The 21,434-nt window shown below is 38.5% G+C and overlaps 1 protein-coding gene across 2 annotated transcripts in view; it reads right to left on the reverse strand.

The window, feature by feature from the left end:
* Positions 1 to 544: 544 nt before the first annotated feature.
* GPSM2 (G protein signaling modulator 2) overlaps positions 545 to 21,434 on the reverse strand; it is a 62,716-nt gene continuing 41,826 nt past the window's right edge. For both annotated transcript variants that reach the window (XM_081226539.1, XM_081226538.1), the window contains 5 exons: positions 17,205 to 17,275; positions 14,614 to 14,790; positions 12,144 to 12,303; positions 10,824 to 11,041; positions 545 to 1,353 (listed from right to left, as the gene is read on the reverse strand). In XM_081226539.1, the coding sequence (XP_081082665.1) occupies positions 1,126 to 1,353; positions 10,824 to 11,041; positions 12,144 to 12,303; positions 14,614 to 14,790; positions 17,205 to 17,275 (854 nt within the window). In that variant the 3' untranslated portion in view covers positions 545 to 1,125. The remainder of the gene's footprint in view (positions 1,354 to 10,823; positions 11,042 to 12,143; positions 12,304 to 14,613; positions 14,791 to 17,204; positions 17,276 to 21,434) is intronic.

A 21,434-nucleotide genomic window follows, 5' to 3' on the forward strand; every position in this document is an offset into this window, starting at 1 on the left:
TATTTGTAGAAGTGCTTTTCACTGCCCATAAAAATCGCCTGGAGGATTTTTAGAAAGAACAAAGGCCCAGATCCCTAGATCCCACCCCAGCTGTGTAGAATCAGAAGCAACCAGAGATGAATGAGTTGCCAACTTGTTCCAGGCGTGGGCATTTGTATTATGCAATTCAGCCTCAGTCCAGGCCCAGCTCTGTTGACTTGTTGACTTACTTTTGCTAAACTTAACTTATGTCATGTTGCATTATGTCCCCTTGTAAAACCACCTTCAGTTTTTGGGAAGAGGCTTAATGACAACTGAGGGCTTAACCTACGTCTTTCGTACTTAATTTTTGTGACCTAGGTTCTTGACAGAGTCACATGAGGGTTTTGGATTTTCTGACATTAGGTCCTAAAAAAGTTTTACAACAATATTTTGCAACAGAACATACAATTTTAAACCATTTTATATACATATACACACACACACACAGTGTACATATATACATATCTGTACTTATATATGTATATATATAAAAGTTTTTTAAAAAATTACACAGAGGCCAAAACACGCTAAAGAAGTTTATTTTTAAGAGTTTCTTTTATAATGGTTTTGGCCTAAAATTATATTGAAAATAGAGATTTTCTTAGTGGAAAAAAATCTAGATTTTTTAATAGACTGTATAATTTTTTACACATTGGTCAAGTATATTATTTTTATGAAATAGCATAATTTCGCACTACATTGGTATAAAAAAGAGCCATTGTCAATTAAGAGTAAAAAAAAAAAACTACCTCAGCAAGAGGATTAAATCCTAGGCTAGATTCATTTAACTTCCTACTTTACAAATACTATGTAAAGGAAACTGACAAGTTGCTGAAGAACATAATCCCAAGCAGTAATCACAAAAGTTGATGAAGCACCTTTTAAGACACCTCTACCCTGAAACGAGTGTCCAGAGGAATGTTAATTAATACTATGCTATCAAAGGTTAAATATTTACATCATGCTAAAAACATTTTAAGCTGCAGTACAGTGCTATAATTTCTCCTTCGAAGGAAAAAAGTAATAGATTGAATTTTCCTGCAGTGTTCTGATAGGAAATAAGGTCGCTTTAAAAAAGATATTCATTGTATACTAGTGGTTTGCTTATTTTTTTCCAGAATTTTCAAGTTCCAACAGAGCATTACTCTGCAAAAGGTCCTTCGGTCCAAATTCAGTGTCTCTGTTTTGATCTCTTTGTAAAAGAACTCTCTGTTCATCCATTCTTTTTGCTTGAGACCGTAAAATAAGGCTAAAAAAGTCCTCATCTGGTACTGTTGGTCCCTTTGTGGCAGCAGGTGGTGGAGCACATCTTTGATCATCTAATCTGGATCCCTAAAAATTTACAAGAAAGAGATTAAAATACAAATACTGCAGGGAAGGAGAGCACCAAGGTATGTTATGTCTGTCTTTCACAACAAAATGTAGCTTTAAACATTTACTGCCTCTTAGAAATTTACTCAATCTTTACACCTGAAACCTAGTAAGATCTTTTATTTGAAATGACTTATATAATCAGAGCATAACAAGTATTGTGTATAACAAGTATTATGAAGCCATAGCTTCATGGCTTTGGTAAGATTAGTTAAGATGCAAGGTCACCTATGTCCAAGATTATAATCTTACCGTAATAGGCATCGCCAAATACAATGTACCAAATCCTTAGGAATATCATGTGAGGTACAAAATCCCTACATCACTACCTTATAAATACTGTCTTCGGCCAAGGGTCAGCAAACTATAACCCACTGCCCACTGTTTTTGTAAACAGTACTTTCAATACCACGCTTGTTTGTTTATGAACTATGCATGGCTGTTTGCCTGCTACAAGGGCAGAGTTGAGCAGTTGCAACAAAGGCCATAGGGCCCCGAAAAGCCTAAAATATTTTCTCTGTCCCTTTACAGAAAAAGTTTGCCTACCCTCGTCTTAGGTAATAAAATCTGTTAAGGAAATAAATAACCCAGAGTGAATTTTTCCTTCAAGTTCTGACTTACGATTCTTATTTTAGAAGTACGTTAGAAATGTTTTTGATCCAATGAAAGCGCTTAAAAGTCTACAGGACAATGTCTGGTATTGTAACTCAAGAATATGAGTAGGAATGTGATGGCTGACATCGGAGTGCCCCGTTTTGCTAGGCACTGTGCACTAACATGCCCGAGTGTTTAACCCCACCGCCCAGTAAGGGGCCGTTGCTTCCCGGATTCCTAGTCAGTGCCATCCCACCCTCCACAAACACCTGGTTCACTCTTCATCATCTCTCCCGTCATGATTCGTGGTCATTTCACTGTCTTCTAAGTTTCCCCAACACTCAGGAGCTTCAGTTCCTAGACCTCCCCTCCTCTGGTGTTTCATCCTTGCCCCCTCTGCCTTATCCATTAGCTCCCATGGTCAGAGGCCAGACACAGTCATTCTCAATAACTGCACCGTCTTTGAAATCATGATTTTAAAATATCTCATGTTGACCACGGACTCCTATTTTTCCAGATCAAGCTCCCCAGTACTACCCCCAGTAAATCATTTTTAAAAAAACTGAGGTAAAATAAATATAAAATTTACCATTTTAACCATTTTTAAGTGTACAGTTCAGTATCAGGTACATTCATATTGTTGTGCAATAATCACCACCATCTCCAGAACTTTTTTCATCTTGCAAGACAAACTCTAAACCTATTAAACAACAACTCCCCATTCTCCCCTCTCTCCAGCCTCTGCAACCACCATTCTACCTTGTCACTGTTAATTGGACCACTCTAGCTCACATGAGAGGCATCAGAGTATTTGTCCTCTTGTGACTGCATATTTCTCAGCATCCATGTTGCAGCATGTTTTTAAGGCTGAAAATATTCTACTGTGTATGTACACCACATTTTGTTTATGCATTCATCTGCTGATGGACACTTGGGTTGCTTCCACCTTTTGGCTGTTGTGAATAATGCTGCTATGAATATGGGTGTACAAATATCTGTTCATGTCCCTGCTTTCAATCATACCCAGAAGTGGGACTGCGTATGATAATTCTGTTTTTAACTTTTTGATGAACTGCCATACCGTTTTCCATAGCAGCTGCACCATTTTGTATTTCCACCTGCAGTGCACAAGGGTTCCAATCTCTCCATATCCACACCAGCATTTGCTATTTTCTGCATTTTTTGGTTTGTTTTGATAGCCATCTTAATGGGTGTGAGGTGGTAGCTCACTGTGGGTTTTTTTTTTTTTTTTAATTCGGTTGCACCAAGTCTTAGTTGTGGCATGTGAACTCTTAGTTGCGTCATGCATGGGGGATCTAGTTCCCTGACCAGGGATCGAACCGGGCCCCCTGCATTGGGAGCATGGAGTCTTATCCACTGTGCCACCAGGGAAGTCCCTCATTGTGGTTTTGATCTACATTTCTCTAATGATTTGTGATGTCAAGCATCATTTCCTATAATTACTGGCCATTTGTATATCTTCTTTGGAGAAATATTTGGGTTCTTTGCCCACTTTTGAATCAGGTTTTTTGTTGTTGAGCTTTTGGAGTTCTCTATATTCTAGATTAATCTTTATGTTATATGATTTGCACATATTTTCTGTGGGTTGCCTTTTTGCTTTGTTGATGGTGTCCTTTGATCCATAAAAGTTTTAAGTTTTCATGAAGTCCAATTTGTCTTTTTTTTCTTTTGTTGCCTGTGCCTTTGGTGTCGTAACCCAGAAACCATAGCCAAATCCAAAGTCATGAAGCTTTCCCCTTACGTTTTCTTCTAAGAGCTTTATAGTTTTTTAGCGCTTATATTTAGGTCTTTGATCCACTTTGAGTTAATTTTTGTATATGGTATTAGGTAAAGGTCCAACTTAATTCTTTTGTGGATATCCTGTTTTCCCAACATCAACTGTTGATAAGACTTCCTTCCACATTGAATGGTCTTGTCACCCTTGTTGAAAATTGTTTGACAGTATATGAGAGTGTTTATTTCTGGGCTGTGTATTCAATTCCATTGGGTCTCATTATTGCTGGTATCACACTGTTTTGATTACTGTAGCTTTGTGATAAATTTTGAAATCAGGAAGTGTGAGTCCTCCAACTTTGTTCTTCTTGTTCAAGATTGTTGTGGCTATTTGGGTTTCCTTGAGATTCCATATGAATTTTAGGATGGATTTTTAAATTTTTGTAAAAAAGCATCACTGACATTTTTGATAGGGATTGCATTAAATATGTAGATCACACTCTGGGTGGTATTGACTTTAAAAAAATTTTTCACTTTATTAAATAATTGTCAGACCAGTATACTGATCTGACCATTCCTTCACTATCCCACAAATGAGGAGCAATGGGATTATGTCAGGTGTCAAAACAGTACTGACTTTTTAACAATCTTAAGTCTTCCAGTGGGAGGGACTTATGTCATATTTAATTTCTTTCAGAAATATTTTGTAGTTTTCACTGTACAAGTCTTTCACCTTCTTGGTTAATTCCTAAGTATTTTATTCTCTTTGATGCTATTGTAAGTGGAATTGTTTTCTTAATTTCCTTTTTGGACTGTTCATTATTAGTGTATAGAAACGCAACTGATTTTGGATGTTGATCTTGTAACTTTCCTTCTTAGTTCTAATAGTTTTTTCGTGAAATCTATAGGATTTTCTACATATAAGACCCTGTCATCTCCAAACAGATCATTTGACTTCTTTTCCAATTTGGCTGCCTTCTGTTTCTTCTCCTTGCCTAACTGGCTAGAACTTCCAGTACTATGTTGAATATAAGTGGCAAAGTGGGCATCCATGTCTTGTTCCTGATCTTAAAAGCTTTGTCTTTTACCACTGAGTATGATGATAGCTGTGTGTGTGTGGTTCATAAATGGTTTTTATTACATCATGGTAGTTGCCTACTATTCCTAGTTTGTTTTTTTATCATGAAGATGTGTTGAATTTTGTCAAGTGACTTTTCTGCATCAACTGAGATGACTGTGTTTTTTTCCTTCATTCTATTAATTTGGTATATTACATTGATTGATTTCCATGTGTTGAACCATCTTTGCATTCCAGGAATAAATCCCATCAGGTTATGGCATATAATCCTTTTAATATGCCACTGGCTTCTGGTTGCTAGTATTTTGTTGCTAATTTTTGCATCTATATTCAAAAAGGATATTGGTCTGTAGTTTTCTTATAAAGTCTTAACTGGCTTTGGTATCAGCAATATTTGCCTCATAGAATGACTTAGGAACAGGAAATGTTCCCTTTTGTACAATTTTTGGAATTAGTGTTCTTTAAATATTTGGTAGAATTCACCCGTGAAGCCATCAAGTCCAGGGCTTTTCTTTTGTCAGGAGGTTTTTAATTACTGATACAATCTCCTTATGAATTATGGATCTATTTTCTATTTCTTCATCGTTCAGTCTTGGTTTTGTGTTTCTAGTTATTTGCCCATTTCATCTAGATTATCCAGCTTGTTGGCATACAGTCATTCATAGCATTCTCATATAATTCTTTTTATTTCTGTAGAATCAGTAGTAATGTCCCTGCTTTCATTTCTAATTTTAGTAATTTGAACCTTCTCTTTTTCTTAGTATAGCTAAAAGTTTGTCAATTTTGTTAATCTTTTCAAAGAACCAACTTTTGATTTTGTTGATTTTCTCTATTTTTTTCCTGTTCTCTGTTGTATCTGCCTCTGCTCTAATCTTTATTATTCCTTCCTTCTGCTAGTTTTAAGTTTAGTTTGTTGTTCTTTTTCTAGTTCCTTAAGTTGTAAAGTTAGGCTGTTGATCTGAGATCTTTCTTTTTTAATGTAAGCATTTACAGCTATAAATTTTCCTGAGCACTGCCTTCACTGCATCCCATAAGTTTTGGTAAATTGTGTTTTCATTTTCATTAGTCTCTAGGTTTTTTTGTGTTTTTTAAAAAAATATTTACTTAGTCTGCCCTGTGTCTTCGTTGCGGCACACAGCATCTTCCTTGCGGCACGCAGGATCTTTAGTTGTATCATGTGGACACTTGGTTGTGTGCTGGTGGGCTCTTAGTTGTGGCATGTGGACTTCTTAGTTGCATCACGTGGACACTTAGTTGCAGCATGTGGGCTTCTTTAGTTGCGGCATGCATGGGGTGATCTAGTTCCCTGATCAGAGATCGAACCCAGGCCCCCTGCATTGGGAGTGCGGAGTTTTACCCACTGGATCACTAGGGAAGTCCCTAGGTATTTTCTAATTTCCCTTTTAATTTCTTCTTTGACCCACTGGTTGAACTTCTACAAATCTGTGAATTTTCCAATTTTTCCTTCTGTTGCTTCTAACTTCATCCTATTTTGGTTGGAGAAGATACTTTGTATGGTATCTTAAGATATCTGTTGAGACTTAATTTGTGGCCTAATGTATGGTCTGTCCTGGAGAGTGTCCCATATACATGTAAGAATGTGTATTCTGTTCTGTTATGTATTATTCTAATCTGTTAGATGTAGTTGGTTTATCGTGTTGTTGTCCTCTGTTTTTTCTTATCTTCTGCTTGGTTGCCCTACCCAATAATGAGAGTGGGGATTGAAGTCTTCAACTATTACTGTAAAAACTCCATTTCTCCCTTCAGTTCTGTCAATTTTTGCTTTATATATGTTGATGGTGTGTTATTAGGTAAGTAACTTCAGCATCTCTAGAATCCACTGAGACCACTGCCACTTTTCACTTTCACACCTTTCCTTACATCCCTTCTTAGACACAGTCCAGGTTCCAAAATCTGTTACTAAAAGCACTTCCTGACATTGCTCTCCCTCTCTATCCTACTCTCCTGGCAATACAAAGCTTGATTAAATCTATCTCTCTGCCTCCTTAAGCAGCTGGTTATGACTGGAGAAAATATACAACTACACTGACCAGCCTTAGTTCCATGACTGTGAACCTCAGCACAGCTCAGCAACCCTGTTTTCCCTGGTCAGCATGCTTTTAGTTTCTCCAAGTCAACTATACTCCACTTCCTTTTTTTTTCATAATTACCATGCTCCAACCTCAATCTCTGCTAAATGGCTCTATTTTTCTTTCATTCATTCATTCATTCATTCTTTTGGCTGCGTCAGGTCTTAGTTGCAGCACACAGGATCTTTTGTTGCAGTGTGCAGGCTTCTCTCTAGTTGTGGTGGCTCGTGGGCGCTGTAGTTGCACATGGGCTCTCTAGTTCTGGCATGTGGGCTTAGTTGCCCCTTGGCACGTGGGGTGTCTTTGTTCCCCGACCAGGGATTGAACCTGCATCCCCTGAATTGGAAAGCAGATTCTTAACCACTGGACCACCAAGGAAGTCCATCTATTTCTTTTTTTTTCTTTTTAATTAAGTATAGTTAATTTACAATGTTGTGTTAGTTTCTGGTGTACAGCAAAGTGATTCAGTTATATTTTCTTTTTCATATTTTTTCATTATGGTTTATTACAATATATTGAATACAGTTCACTGTGCTATACAGTAGAACCTTGTTGGTTATCTATTTTATATATAGTAGTGTGTATATGTTAATTCCTAATTTATCCCTCCCCCGTCCCCTTTCTCCTCCTTGGTAACCATAAGTTTGTTTTCTATGTCTGTGAGGCTGTTTCTGTTTCATAGATAAGTTCATCTGTATCATGTTTTAGATTCCACATATAAGTGATATCATATGGTATTTGTCTTTCTCTGACTTACTTCACTTAGTATGATAATCTCTAGGTCCATCCATGTTGCTTCAAATGGCATTATTTCATTTTTTTATGGCTAAGTAGTATTCCATTGTATTTATGTACCACATCTTCTTTATCCATTCGTCTGTCAATGGACATTTAGGTTGTTTCCATGTCTTGGCTGTTGTAAATGGTGCTGCTATGAACGTAGGGGTGCATGTATCTTTTCAAATTAGAGTTTTCTCCAGATATATGCCCAGGAGTGGAATTGCAGGATAACAGGGTAACTCTATTTTTAGTTCTTTGTTTGTTTTAATTGAAGTATAGTTGGTTTACAGTGTTGTGCCTCTTTGCCCATTTTTGAATTGGATTGTCTTTTTTTTTTTTTTTTTGGCTGTGCCAGGTCTTCGTTGCCGCATCGGGCTTTCTCTAGTTGTGGCGAGTGGGGGCTAGCTCTTTGTTGTGGTGCATGGGCTTCTCATTGTGGTGGCTTCTCTTGTTGAGGACCATGGGTTCTAGGTGCGCAGGCTTCAGTAGTTGCAGCACGCAGGCTCTAGTAGCTGTGCTACTAGTTGCAGCACACGGGCTTCAGTAGTTGTGGCGCATGGGCTTAGTTGCTCTGCGGCGTGTGGGGTCTTCCCGCACCAGGGATTGAACCCGTGTCCCCTGCATTGACAGGCGGATTCTTAACCACTGTGCCACCAGTGAAGTCCTATTTTTAGTTTATTAAGGAACCTCCATACTGTTCTCCATCGCGGCTTTACCAATTTACATTCCTACCAACAGCGTAGGAGGGTTCCCTTTTCTCCACACCCTCTCTAGTATTTACTTTGATGATGGGATTCTGACCCGTGTGAGGCAATACCTCACTGTAGTTCTGATTTGCATTTCTTTAATAATTAGCCATGTTGAGTACCTTTTCTTGTGCCTCTTGGCCTCTGTATGTCTTCTTTGGAGAAATGTCTGTTTAGGTCTTCTGCCTTAAATAGCTCTACTTCTTACTTTGCTAAGAAAATAAAAGCAACCAGAGATAATTCCTACTTGCTTCTACCTCCAAATCTGTACACATATACTCTGTTTTCCTTCTTACCTATGCCAAAACTGTTCTTTATCCTATACTCTTCTGCATCACTGGTTCCCCTCTCTACATGATCATTCCATCAGCAGACATGCTGTATACTAACTCTCAAAATAAGAAAAAACCCACCTATATCCTGTAACCCCTCCAACAACTCATGATTCATTTCTTTGCCTGCCTGTTTTTCTGTGTACTATCTCCCCTTTTACATTTCCCATTTTCTCAACCCACTCAGTCCTTTGCCCCCTCATGCCACTAAAACAGTATCTTTCTCAATTATAAATGTTGCCATATCTAGTAGGCTCAGCCATCATCTTACTTAGCTTCTTAGCAGCATCTGACACAGATGAACATTCCTTAAACACTTTCTTCACTTGGCTTCTACCACACTCTCCAAGTTTTCTTCCAAATCTCTGGCTGATTTCCTGCTTCAATGGTTCATCTTCCTTTATCCAATTAGTGGTTTTCCAGTGCCCAGGGCTTAGTCTTCCTATTTCCTTATCTATTCTTTAGGTAATCTCTTTCCCAGGGCTTTAATACCAGCTATATGCTGATGACTCCTAAAGTTACTTCTCTCTGGGGCTCCAGGATTTTATTTTAATAGTGCCTATTCCACTTGAATGTCTAATTAGGTTTCCCACGTTTACATATCTAAAGTAAAACTCTTGCTTTTCTCCCCATACCTGTCTCTCCTCTGGTCTTCTCCATTTCAGTAAATGGTACCATCCGTTTACTCAGTTACTCAAGCCAAGAAGGTAGGAATCATCCTTGATTCTCTTTCTCATACCCTCCATCCAGTTTATTAACAGGTCTTGCCAACCAACCATAATTTCAAGTTATATCCCTATTCTGACCACTTATCATCACAGCTCCCAACATGCTAGTCCAAGTAACCAATATTTTTTGCCTTATTACCACATTAGTTTCCTAGCTGGTTTTCCTACTAACAAACACCCTTTGCCACTACATTCTTTCAACGATGGTCAGGATGATCTCCCAGAACCCTCCAATGTCTTCCTATCACTCTGGAACACAAGACCTCATCATGGCCTACAAGAGCCTATATGATCTAGGCACTGATCACTTCTCTATCCTCATCCTGTAGCACTTTCCTCTATCCTTTACTCACTCTACACCAGTCACACTACACTGGCCACCTTGCCATTCCTTGAACCTGCTCAGCTTCTGTATCCAAGAGGGGACTTGCTGTCTCTGCATGGAACGCTCTTCCAGTAAATATGCACGTGGCTGACTGCTTTACCTCATTCAGGTCTGTGTTCAAGTGTCAACCCAGAAAGGTCTTGCCTAACCACCACGTCTAAAACAGACACTCCATCAACCACCACCACCACCACCCCTGGTTACCCATTACCTCTTTATCTTGCTTTAATTTTCTTTATAGCAAGTATCAGTACCTGACATATACTACCTATCTATCTATCTGTACACACACACTCTTATTCAATGTCTCTCCCGCTAAAATGTAGGATCCTTTAAAAAGCAGTGTATCCCCAATATCTAGAATAGTGCCCAGAACATAAAAGGTGTTCGGTAATATTTTGATTGAATGAATGAGAGATCATCTCATCTTTTTATGAATGAGAAAACTGAGACATAGAACACAGAACTAGGGTTAGGCACAGGAAATGTCTCTTTTTAGTGAAAATAAGCATTATTTTTCTCATGGTCCTGTCCAAGCCATTTGAGATATTTCTTAACCACTTTGGTTAATAATTACTAAAACAGCTAAAATATGAAAGCTATCTCAATATATACATTTCTCCCAAATGGTAAGCTGTCTAGAAAGGGCCCCAGCTAGACTCTCTCCATATTAATCACTGGTTGCTTCTGATGCTATTCCGAAAATTCAGAAGAGGGGCTCTTCCTGTAGTCTCTACTACAGCTTAGGGGGAGTCATTAGCAACATCCCCTCTCACCAGCCAAAAGGAACACAAAATACGAAGCAACCATAAGGGAGAAACAGTGTCTGATGGACCCCTGAATAATCAACTTATTGCCTTTCTAATACAAAATGAGCTTTTCCCAATTTAGAATCATAATACTGCCAAAGCTCTCAACAACATCTGAGCTATATATACGGAATGACAAAAATATGCAGACATACTTGACATTTTACAAGGATGTCAAAGAAGTCTTCATCAGCCTCTTTGTTGTCATTAGTCATCAGGTGGCCAAGTACTGACTGACTGTTGTTTTGTGTCAGACGAAGCCCGGGCAAATTACTGAAACTGGCTCTCTGATCATCCAAACGGCGGCTCTGTGAGCTGGCAAGAAGGTCTAAAAACTCATCTGTGTTGGGGGACACCATGGAAACAGATGGTGCTATGAATAGAGGGAAAAAATCCAAAAATAATAAAGTTATTTAAGCATATTTATTATATACATACAATTTCTTTCTGCCTTATTCACTCCCAACACCCTTTGTGCCCTCCTGCTTTAGCTTTGTCACTGAGAGTCACTGATAGGCTGGGGCCAGACTAAATGGATGGGGAGGGAAGAATGAATTCCAGAGTACTTCAGATGGTCCACTTGGAGGTAATTCGGACTTGACTAGATTTCCCTTTATCTAATGTCACCCAATATGTAACTTTATAAGATACGGGGCTAGATTTCAGAAGGTAACTAAATTGCTTTTCTCACATACTTTCTCAGACCAGGATGAATGGACAGTATTATTATCCCATGCCCTGGAGAGGACATTCAGCTACTAACTAAACTTCGAGTTAAGTGCTGCTGGCAAGTCTTGGTCTATGGGGGAAGAAGTCTTTTGGTAGCTGAAATAGAAATTTTTTTTTTTTTTTTTGGTGGTACGTGGGCCTCTCACTGTTGTGGCCTCTCCCGTTGCGGAGCACAGGCTCCAGATGCGCAGGCTCAGCAGCCATGGCTTACGGGCCCAGCCGCTCTGCAGCATGTGGGATCTTCCCGGACCGGGGCACGAACCTGTGTCCCCTGCATCGGCAGGTGGACTCTCAACCACTGCGCCACCAGGGAAGCCCGAAAATTTTAAGTAACCTATTTTAGACCTTTCGAAGGCTCAGGCAAGACTTAGCTTCTGCCATAGCCATAGGTTCCTCTTCAGTCTGTCTTGGCTTTTCTTTTTTAATCCACATATGAAGTATCTGCATTTTACATGTAATCATAAGGTATGTATAACTATAATTTTTTCCTCATTATTTTTAGTTTTTTAAAGTTAGATTTTTTCCCCCAACCCCTAGGAAACTTGGGAGGCAGTATGATATAGTTAGTAGAAAGTGCACTGGACTAGAAATACAGATAAACTTAGGGGAACTGAAACAAAACCTTGTTTGAAACTGTACAGATACCAGCGTTTCAGATATACCTTGATTCAGGCTCCTTTACCTCCTAAATTCTCAGAAATAAATCAAAAGAATATCAAATTGCAGGAGAAGCACAGATAACTTACTTTGTAGCATGATTCTGGGGGGAGTGGCAGAAGCTGCTGTTGAAGCTGATCCAGAGTTCTGTTCTTTTAAGCAGCACCTCTGATCATCCATCCGATTGCTTTGAAATCGGCTCAGTAGGTCAAAGAACCCTTCATCTCCAATAGTATCTGCACTGATTTTCTAAAATATTGAGAGGAAATCTAAATATTTCAGCATTATCCTTAGATCATCAATGAAACAATATCATATATACCTCAAATACAAATGGTAAACGATGAAGATTAAAAATAAAAAATTGACATTTTCTTTATACAAGATGCCAACCACTTGGTAATAAAAAGTTATTTCAATCCAACTGACAAAAAGCATTTCCAGTTATTTTTTAATCCTTGTATTCCTAAAGCTAAATAAATGTACCTCAGACTTAGGGGAACTGCTACAGATACTGAATAAATTATGCAAATATCAGTGATACAGCCATGTACCCCAGGTTCAAAGTTCAGTTCTAAGATTCTACAACAGAATTTAAGTAAACTAGTCTTTCTAAGAACTGATTAAAGTAAGAAAGCATGTATATTTTCCTGGCATAGTGATTTCTAAGGTCTTTTATTGTATTTAAAGATATGAAGATCCTGAAAAAATATAAACTTAAAATAAATGAATATTTGAGACAGGGGTACCAGTTATACTTTATTTGGAAAGCTTCAAAACTAAAATAACTAATGTTTAATAAAAGTAATTATTTTAGTTTTCATAATGATAGTATTATAATAGAAGTACATATATACAAACTGTTATGAGCCTTGGGAGAAGGGTGTAACTAATTCTTAAGTGAAACAGCAGAAACTTATGTGATATTTGAGTCGGTTCCTGGAGAGTGAATAAGCATTTGCAGGGTAGAGATGCTTCACACTGATTAATGCGCAATTCCAAAGCTTTGTAGTATTTAGGGGATAATGAACTGAAGGGTATGCAGGGGTGGTGAAAAGGGGAGGGGAAGAAGAGACCAACATAAGGACCTCTGTATGACATACAAGTTAAAGACATCCTATGTGACATAAGAGAAGCACTGGTAATAGCCAATTTTAAGTGGTTTTGTACAGAAACAGGACTGGCCCTTCCAATTGATTGCAAGGGTTAATAATGCAAGGAAAGGGGTCAGTTCAGGTGCCTATTCCAGAAATCTGGGTAAGAGATAAAGCAGTACATTAAGAACTAACACACAGTAGCAGAGGTTTTTTTTAAAGGTGGGGGGAGGGTGGTGAGGGCAGATCTGAGTGATATAGGGATTAACTGGATGTGGTCAATGAAGGAGAGGGAGTCTAGAATGACACCCGCGTTCCTAGCTTGGGTGACAGTGTAGTATACATGGTATCCCTTTAATTGAAGTAAGGAAAACAGGAGGGCTTGAGACAGCACAATTTTTAACATGTCAAGCTTGAGGTTTGGGAATAAGTATGTACATAAGCTATAGTCAACTGTCTTAATCACTAACAAAAAGACTTTTTCCTAGGGGCAAAAAGCCTCTAATTAAAAATTCTGAATATCAAAAGACAGGCTCCAAAAATACAGACATTTTTGGTTGGGCTAAGTGGGCTTAGTTAAGACCTCAAACCTTGAACAAAGATATGCCTTCCAGATCTACAAAAATATTTTTAGACCATTTTTATATACCCCATAATATTTTTAATAATATAATAATAATTATAATAATAATTTCCTTTTGTTAGTCATACATGTGTAAGGAACATGTAAAAAACTGATAAAAACCAAGGCAAAGGACACTACAAGGGTGCAGATACAAAAAAAAAAAAATGCCGACAACAGGACCAATAGAAATTTCTGTTAAAAAATAAAAGGCTAACAATTTTTTCAAAGGTTCTCAACTGCTTGAAAAATGGACTTGATAATTTGAAGTATCTTCTTTGTAATTTATTTTGATCTTTTTATCAGAGTGTACGGTAGGTAGAAATACCCCTGATACTTACCAGTAAAGCCATGGTATTTTTCAACTTCTAAATATTTTTTTATGTTTAATAATCTGATTTCTATGCTCACTTTTGAACAAAATCGTTTTTAACTCTATAATTTTAACAACAGAAATAAATAGGAATTGATGCATGCAGACACTTTTCATTTTAAATTAGTATTTAAAACTCCTTGAACATCTGAATTTCATTTGTTCTGACTTCTTGGCCAAATGGAGGACATTTTCACTGGGAGACACTCTGGTGAAATGAAGGTAGTATTTTTGCAAACAACAGTGACTTAAAACACAAAGAAATAATTACTACCCAAAGTGGTGGAGCACTATGAATGGAGTAATTATAGTTTCTAGCTTTGAAGAACACAGAAAAGATAGGAAAATACAGAAAGATTTCTTTGAATAACAAAGATATTTTATACTGAATATCTAAAAATATATTACAGAAGTCCAGTATGAATATAAAAAACTCAAAACACAATACTCAAAACTTATTTTAAACATACCCTTTGAGAATTTGAAATTCGATGATCGATGGAATTACTGGCATCTTGGAGAACTTTAGTGGAGGAATTAGTTTTGTATTTTTTCCCCTTCAATCTGTTGACAAAGAGGAGCTTTGCAGAAGGTTTGGCAATAAGAGGTTTTTGTTTAGCAAGAATTTCACTGTTCCAGTTTTGAACCTACACAATTATAAATGGAAAGCAGGACATGAAAAAAAAACACCAAAGCTATATATAACTGCCATTTAGTAATTGGATGTGGGGAGGGGGGTGAGTGGCTTAGATCTCTTAATATATTCCTTTTTGCCAGTATATCTCACTGTTTTCTTTTTTAATTAATTATCTTTGGCTGCAGTGGGTCTTCGTTGCTATGTGTGGGTCTAGTTGTGGCAAGCGGGGGCTATTCTTCGTTTTGGTGCGCGGGCTTCTCATTGCAGTGGCTTCTCTTGTTGCGAAGCATGGGCCCTAGGTACACACTTCAGTAGTTGTGGCATGCGGGCTCAGTAGTTGTGGCTCATGGGCTCTAGAGCGCAGGCTCAGTAGTTGCGGCGCACGGGCTTAGTTGTTCTGTGGCATGTGGTATCTTCCCAGACCAGGGCTCAAACCAGTGTCCCCTGCATTGGCAGGCAGATTCTTAATCACTGCGCCACCAGGAAAGTCCCTAACTCACTGTTTTCAACAGCTTGTACCAAATGTGTGTTATGGATTTCTCATTATCAAAATATTAAAATGGAGGTTTTTAAAAACCTAAGAAAAGAAAACAAAGTTTGCCAAAAGTCCATAAAAATAAAATTTAAATGGTCAGAGAAGAAGCCAAAGTTTTATTCTTGATAAGAGTTACTTAGAAATCTGTTACAACTGGAAATTTTGGATGTATGTAGAATTTATAACCCTAAAAAATAACATCTAAAACTTACACAGCAGTAGTAATCTTTTGTTGATAAAACTGTACTGAACTCTTTGACTTTATTATGACTTCCAAACAGGAAGTTAGGGACTTCCCTGTTGGTCCAGTGGTTAAGAATCCATCTTCCAATGCAGGGGACGCAGGTTTGATCCCTGGTCAGGGAGCTAAGATCCCACATGCCACAGGGCAACTAAGCCCACATGCTGCAACTACTGAGCACACAGGCCACAACTAGAGAGGCCACGCGCCACAACGAGGAGCCCATATGCCTCAGCTAAGACCCAAGGCAGCCAAAACTAAAACAAATAAATATTTATTATGAGGTAAAAAAAAAAATCACAAAGAACTAATTCCACTTAAACATATTTTAAATTAGACATAAGCTTTATCATCATTAGGCTCTTGGAAAATTACAGGGTTGAATCTGGTCAGCTTCTCATGGAATTTACTGTTGGTACCACTACAGATGCACCAAATTAATTTTGCTGCTTATTACTAGTTTCCTACCTACTAGAAAAATGAAGGAGATCTAAATTGACTTAAGTTTTTTGTGTTCTGGTTTTTTTTTTAAATAATCTATAGATTTAAGGATTTGAGAACCACTCACCAATATAAGAGGTAAATATATGGGGGAAATCATAAAGCCCTTCAGAAGTTAACCAGAAGTTTTTAAAAAACTGTAACTGTTTGGAATAAAAAAATATTGGATATTAGTTCAAATCAGATGTTGGTCTTATGAAGACTACTTACACAAAAAATGTCAATATTAAAAAATAATATGCCTATTATAATAGGGCAGAAGAATATTTCATTACATGGAAAGATGTTGATATATTACTATGTCTTATAAAATAGTATCTATAATATGATATTCATATGAAAATGCAAGACAAATAAATACAAAAACATTAATTTTGGTTACTACTGGGAGGTGGGATTACTGATAATTTTAATTTCCTTGTTGGAAGTTTCCAAAGTTACTACAATAAACACATTTTATAAAAAGTGTTTCAAGAAATACACCATAAAGGAGTAAGAGCATACCTTAACAATGTAAAATTAAGATAAATGGAGGTAGAAGAAAGCAGCCTAGATTTGTTCTTCAATAACCTTTTTCCAATTATAAAGCCCCTTCTCTGTTACTTAAAAAAAAAAACCTAGAGAAGATGCATCTTGAACAGTTATTCCTTTGTTAAAAAAAATGCTTTTCAAAAATGCAGCTAAAAACACTAGCTTGATCATACATATCATTAATCTTGCCAATAATGTTGCTGTTATTTAGTTGAAAAAAGCTTCCTAATCCTTTTCTGATTTTCCTGTTCTTCTTTTAATTAAAAAAACAAAGTAATGCATGTACATGGTAAAATAGTAAAATCTTCAAACAGTTCAAAATAGTATATAAAAGTGTTTCTCCTAACCCAGACAGCAATTCTCTTCCCAGAGGCAATCGTTACTAGCAAGTATCTTATATATTATTCCAGAAATGTCTTATGCATCTACAAAGGATATATATGCATAAAACTTTTCTTAAACAGATGGCAGCATTCCATACACATTCTTTTTGCATTGTACTCGATTCTTTTCAAAGGAAAATGTTAAAGTGATACCCATATATGACAAGACTTATTTAAATCAAAAGTTGCTAAAATATTTTGTTATAATTGTTCAAGAAATAAAAACTGCCAACCTTTTCTGGTGTTAACTTCATAAGTTCCATGTTTTCCATACTGTGTCGGCGTCCAAACTTGGGGCGTGCACCTTTGTAAAAAAAAGTTAATTTAAGTAAGCCAGGGAGCCCTTAAGACTGAAAATTCAGCATCACTGTGTTATTCAAATTTAAAGTCCGCTACAGAAACCCACATGGAAGGAGGAAACATGTATTCTTTCATGAATAATAATTTTCCACACCAACTAAATTAAAATAAAATATACACTCCCTCTAAAACGTTTTGATGTAAGGAAGTTAACGTTTTGGTTGGAAACTAACTTTGGTTACTAACTACCCCTTAATTTAGAAAGGCATTTTTATAATAACTGGCTTTATATGATACACACAACCCAAACAAACTGTAGAGAGGTTTAAGTAAGTAGAAACATAAGGAAAACATAAGGCCTTCAAGTTTGAGGTAAGAACCAAAATAACATCCCAATACTTTATTATTACTCTTCTGAGTTACCCGTTTCCATTTTAAGATCTCATTAGATGACAGATTTACTGCCAGTCAGGAAAAAAGTTAAATAAAAAGATCTTCAAAATATTTTTTCAAAAAGTTGTCATTAAATATGAAGAACTTTCATATCCATTCAATCTTTAATATTTTATTTTATTTTTTTTTTTTTATTTTTTTATTTTTATTTTTTTTTGCGGTATGCGGGCCTCTCACTGTTGTGGCCTCTCCCGTTGCGGAGCACAGGCTCCGGATGCGCAGGCCCAGCGGCCATGGCTCACGGGCCCAGCCGCTCCGCGGCATATGGGATCCTCCCAGACCGGGGCACGAACCCGTATCCCCTGCATCGGCAGGCGGACTCTCAACCACTGCGCCACCAGGGAGGCCCAATCTTTAATATTTTAAAAGGCATAATGTAAGAAATACATGATACCTGATAGCCAGCTTCAGAAATAAACCACGGGGTGGGTGAGGGGTGCCTTCAAGATGGCGGAGGAGTAAGATGTGGAGATCACCTTCCTCCCCACAAATACATCAGAAATACATCTACATGTGGAACAACTCCTACAGAACACCTACTTAACTTTGGCAGAAGACCTAAGACTTCCCAAAAGGCAAGAAACATCCCCACGTACCTGGGTAGGGCAAAAGAAAAAAGAAAAAGAGACAAAAGAATAGGGATGGGACCTGCACCAGTGGGAGGGAGCTGTGAAGGAGGAAAAGTTTCCACACACTAGGAAGCCCCTTCACTGGCGGAGATGGGGGGGGGGCGGGGGAGAAGCTTCAGAGCCACAGAGGAGAGTGCAGCAACAGGGGTGTGGAGGGCAAAGCAGAGAGATTCCCGCACAGAGGATCGGTGCCGACCAACACTCACCAGCCCCAGAGCCTTCTCTGCTCACCTGCTGCGGCAGGTGGAGGCTGGGAGCTGAGCTCGGGCTTTGGAGGTCGGATCCCAGGGAGAGGACTGGGGTTGGCTGCGTGAACACAGCCTGAAGGGGGCTAGTGCACCACAGCTCGCCGGGAGGGAGTCCAGGAAAAAGTCTGGACCTGCCTAAGAGTCAAGAGACCATTGTTTCGGGGTGTGCAAGGAGAAAGGATTCAGAGCACTGCCTAAACAAGCTCCAGAGACGGGTCCCAGCCGCAGCTATCAGCATGGACAGCAGAGATGGGCATGAGACGCTAAGGCTGCTCTTGCAGCCACCAAGAAGCCTGTGTGCAAGCACAGGTTACTATCCACACCTCCCCTCTTGGGAGCCTGTGCAGCCCGCCACTGCCAGGGCCCCATGATCCAGGGACAACTTCCCCAGGAGAACACACAGTGCACCTCAGGTCGTTGCAACGTCACGCTGGCCTCTGCCACTGCAGGCTCGCCCCGCATTCTGTACCCCTCCCTCCCCACAGCCTGAGTGAGCCAGAGCCCCCAAATCAGCTGCTCCTTTAACCCCGTCCTGTCTGAACAAAGAACAGACGCCCTCAGGCGACCTACACGCAAAGGCGGGTCCAAATCCAAAGCTGAACCCCGGGAGTTGTGAGAACAAAGAAGAGAAAGGGAAATCTCTACCAGCAGCCTCAGAAGCAGTGGATTAAATCTCCACAGTCAACTTGATGTACTCTCAGTCAACTTGTGGAATACCTGAATAGACAACGAATCATCCCAAAATTGAAGTGGTGGACTTTGGGAGCAACTGTAGACTTGGGGTTTGCTTTCTGTATCTAATTTGTTTCTTGTTTTATGTTTATCTTAGTTTACTATTTAGAGCTTATTATCATTGGCAATTTATTGATTCGGTTGCTCTCTTCCTTTATTTTATATATATATGTGTATATATACTCTTTTTTCCTTTTTCTCTTTTTGTGTGTATGTGTACGCTTCTTTCTGTGATTTTGTCTGTACAGCTTTGCTTCTGCCATTTGTCCTAGGGTTCTGACTGTCCATTTAGTTTTGTTTTATTTTTTAGTAGTTATAGTTTTTAGTTCTTGTTATCATTGGTCGATTTGGTTTTTGGTTTGGTTGCTCTCTTCTTTATTTCTCTTTTTTTAAAATTACTTTATTTTTAATAAATTTTTTTCTATTTTATTAACTTTATTTTATTTTATTTTTTCTTTCTTTCTTTCTTTTTCTCCCTTTTCATCAGAGCCGTGTGGCTGACAGGGTCTTGGTGCTCCGGCCAGGTGTCAGGCCTGTGCCTCTGAGGTGGGAGAGCCGAGTTCAGGACACTGGACCACCAGAGATCTCCCGGCCCCAAGTAATATCAAACAGTGAAAGCTCGCCCAGAGATCTCCATCTCAACACTAAGACCCAGCTCCACTCAACAACCAGCAAGCTACAGTGCTGGACACCCTATGCCAAACAACTAGCAAGACAGGAACACAACCCCACGAATTAGCAGAGAGGCTGCCTAATATCATAACAAGGTCACAGACACCCCAAAACACACCACCGGACGTGGTCCTGCCCACCAGAAACACAAGATCCAGTCTCATTCACAAGAACACAGGCACCATTCCCCTCCATCAGGAAGCCTACACAACCCACTGAACCAACCTTACCCACTGGGAGCAGATACCAAAAACAATGGGAACTATGAACCGGCAACCTGCGAAACGGAGACCCCAAACACAGTAAGTTAAGCAAAACGAGAATAGAGAAATACACAGCAGAGGAAGGAACAAGGCAAAAACACACCAGACCAAACAAATGAAGAGGAAATAGGCAGTCTACCTGAAAAAGAATTCAGAGTAATGACAGTAAAGATGATCCAAAATCTTGGAAATAGAATGGAGAAAACATCAGAAACGTTTAACAAGGACCTAGAAGAACTAAAGAGCAAACAAACAGTGATGGACAACACAATAAATGAAATAAAAAATTCTCTAGAAGGAATCAATAGCAGAATAACTGAGGCAGATGAACGGATAAGTGACCTGGAAGATAAAATAGTGGAAATAACTACCACAGAGCAGAATGAAGAAAAAAGAATGAAAAGAATTGAGGACAATCTCTGAGACCTCTGGGACAACATTAAACACACCAACATTCGAATTATAGGGATCCCAGAAGAAGAAGAGAAAAAAAAGACACTGAGAAAATATTTGAAGAGATTATAGTTGAAAATTTCCCTAACATGAGAAAGGAAATAGTCAATCAAGTCCAGGAAGCACAGAGAGTCCCACACAGGATAAATCCAAGGAGAAACACGCCAAGACAAGTATTAATCAAACTATCAAAAATTAAATACAAAGAAAAAATATTAAAAGCAGCAAGTGAAAAGCAACAATTAACATACAAGGGAATCCCCATAAGGTTAACAGCTGATCTTTCAGCAGAAACTCTGCAAGCCAGAAGGGAGTGTCGGGACATATTTAAAGTGATGAAAGGGAAAAACCTACAACCAAGATTACTCTACCCAGCAAGGATCTCATTCAGATTTGACGGAGAAATTAAAACCTTTACAGACAAGCAAAAGCTAAGAGAATTCAGCACCACCAAACCAGCTCTACAATAAATGCTAAAGGAACTTCTCTAGGCAGGAAACACAAGAGAAGGAAAAGACTTACAATTAAAAACCCAAAACAGTTAAGAAAATGGTAATAGGAACATACATATTGATAACTACCTTAAGTGTAAATGGATTAAATGCTCCAACCCAAAGACACAGACTGGCTGAATGGATACAAAAACAAGACCTGTACATATGCTGTCTACAAGAGACCCACTTCAGACCTAGGGACACATACAGACTGAAAGC

The sequence above is a fragment of the Mesoplodon bidens genome (genome assembly GCF_964165515.1).
Source record: "Mesoplodon bidens genome assembly, chromosome: 2".
Classification (NCBI taxonomy): Eukaryota; Metazoa; Chordata; class Mammalia; order Artiodactyla; family Ziphiidae; genus Mesoplodon; species Mesoplodon bidens.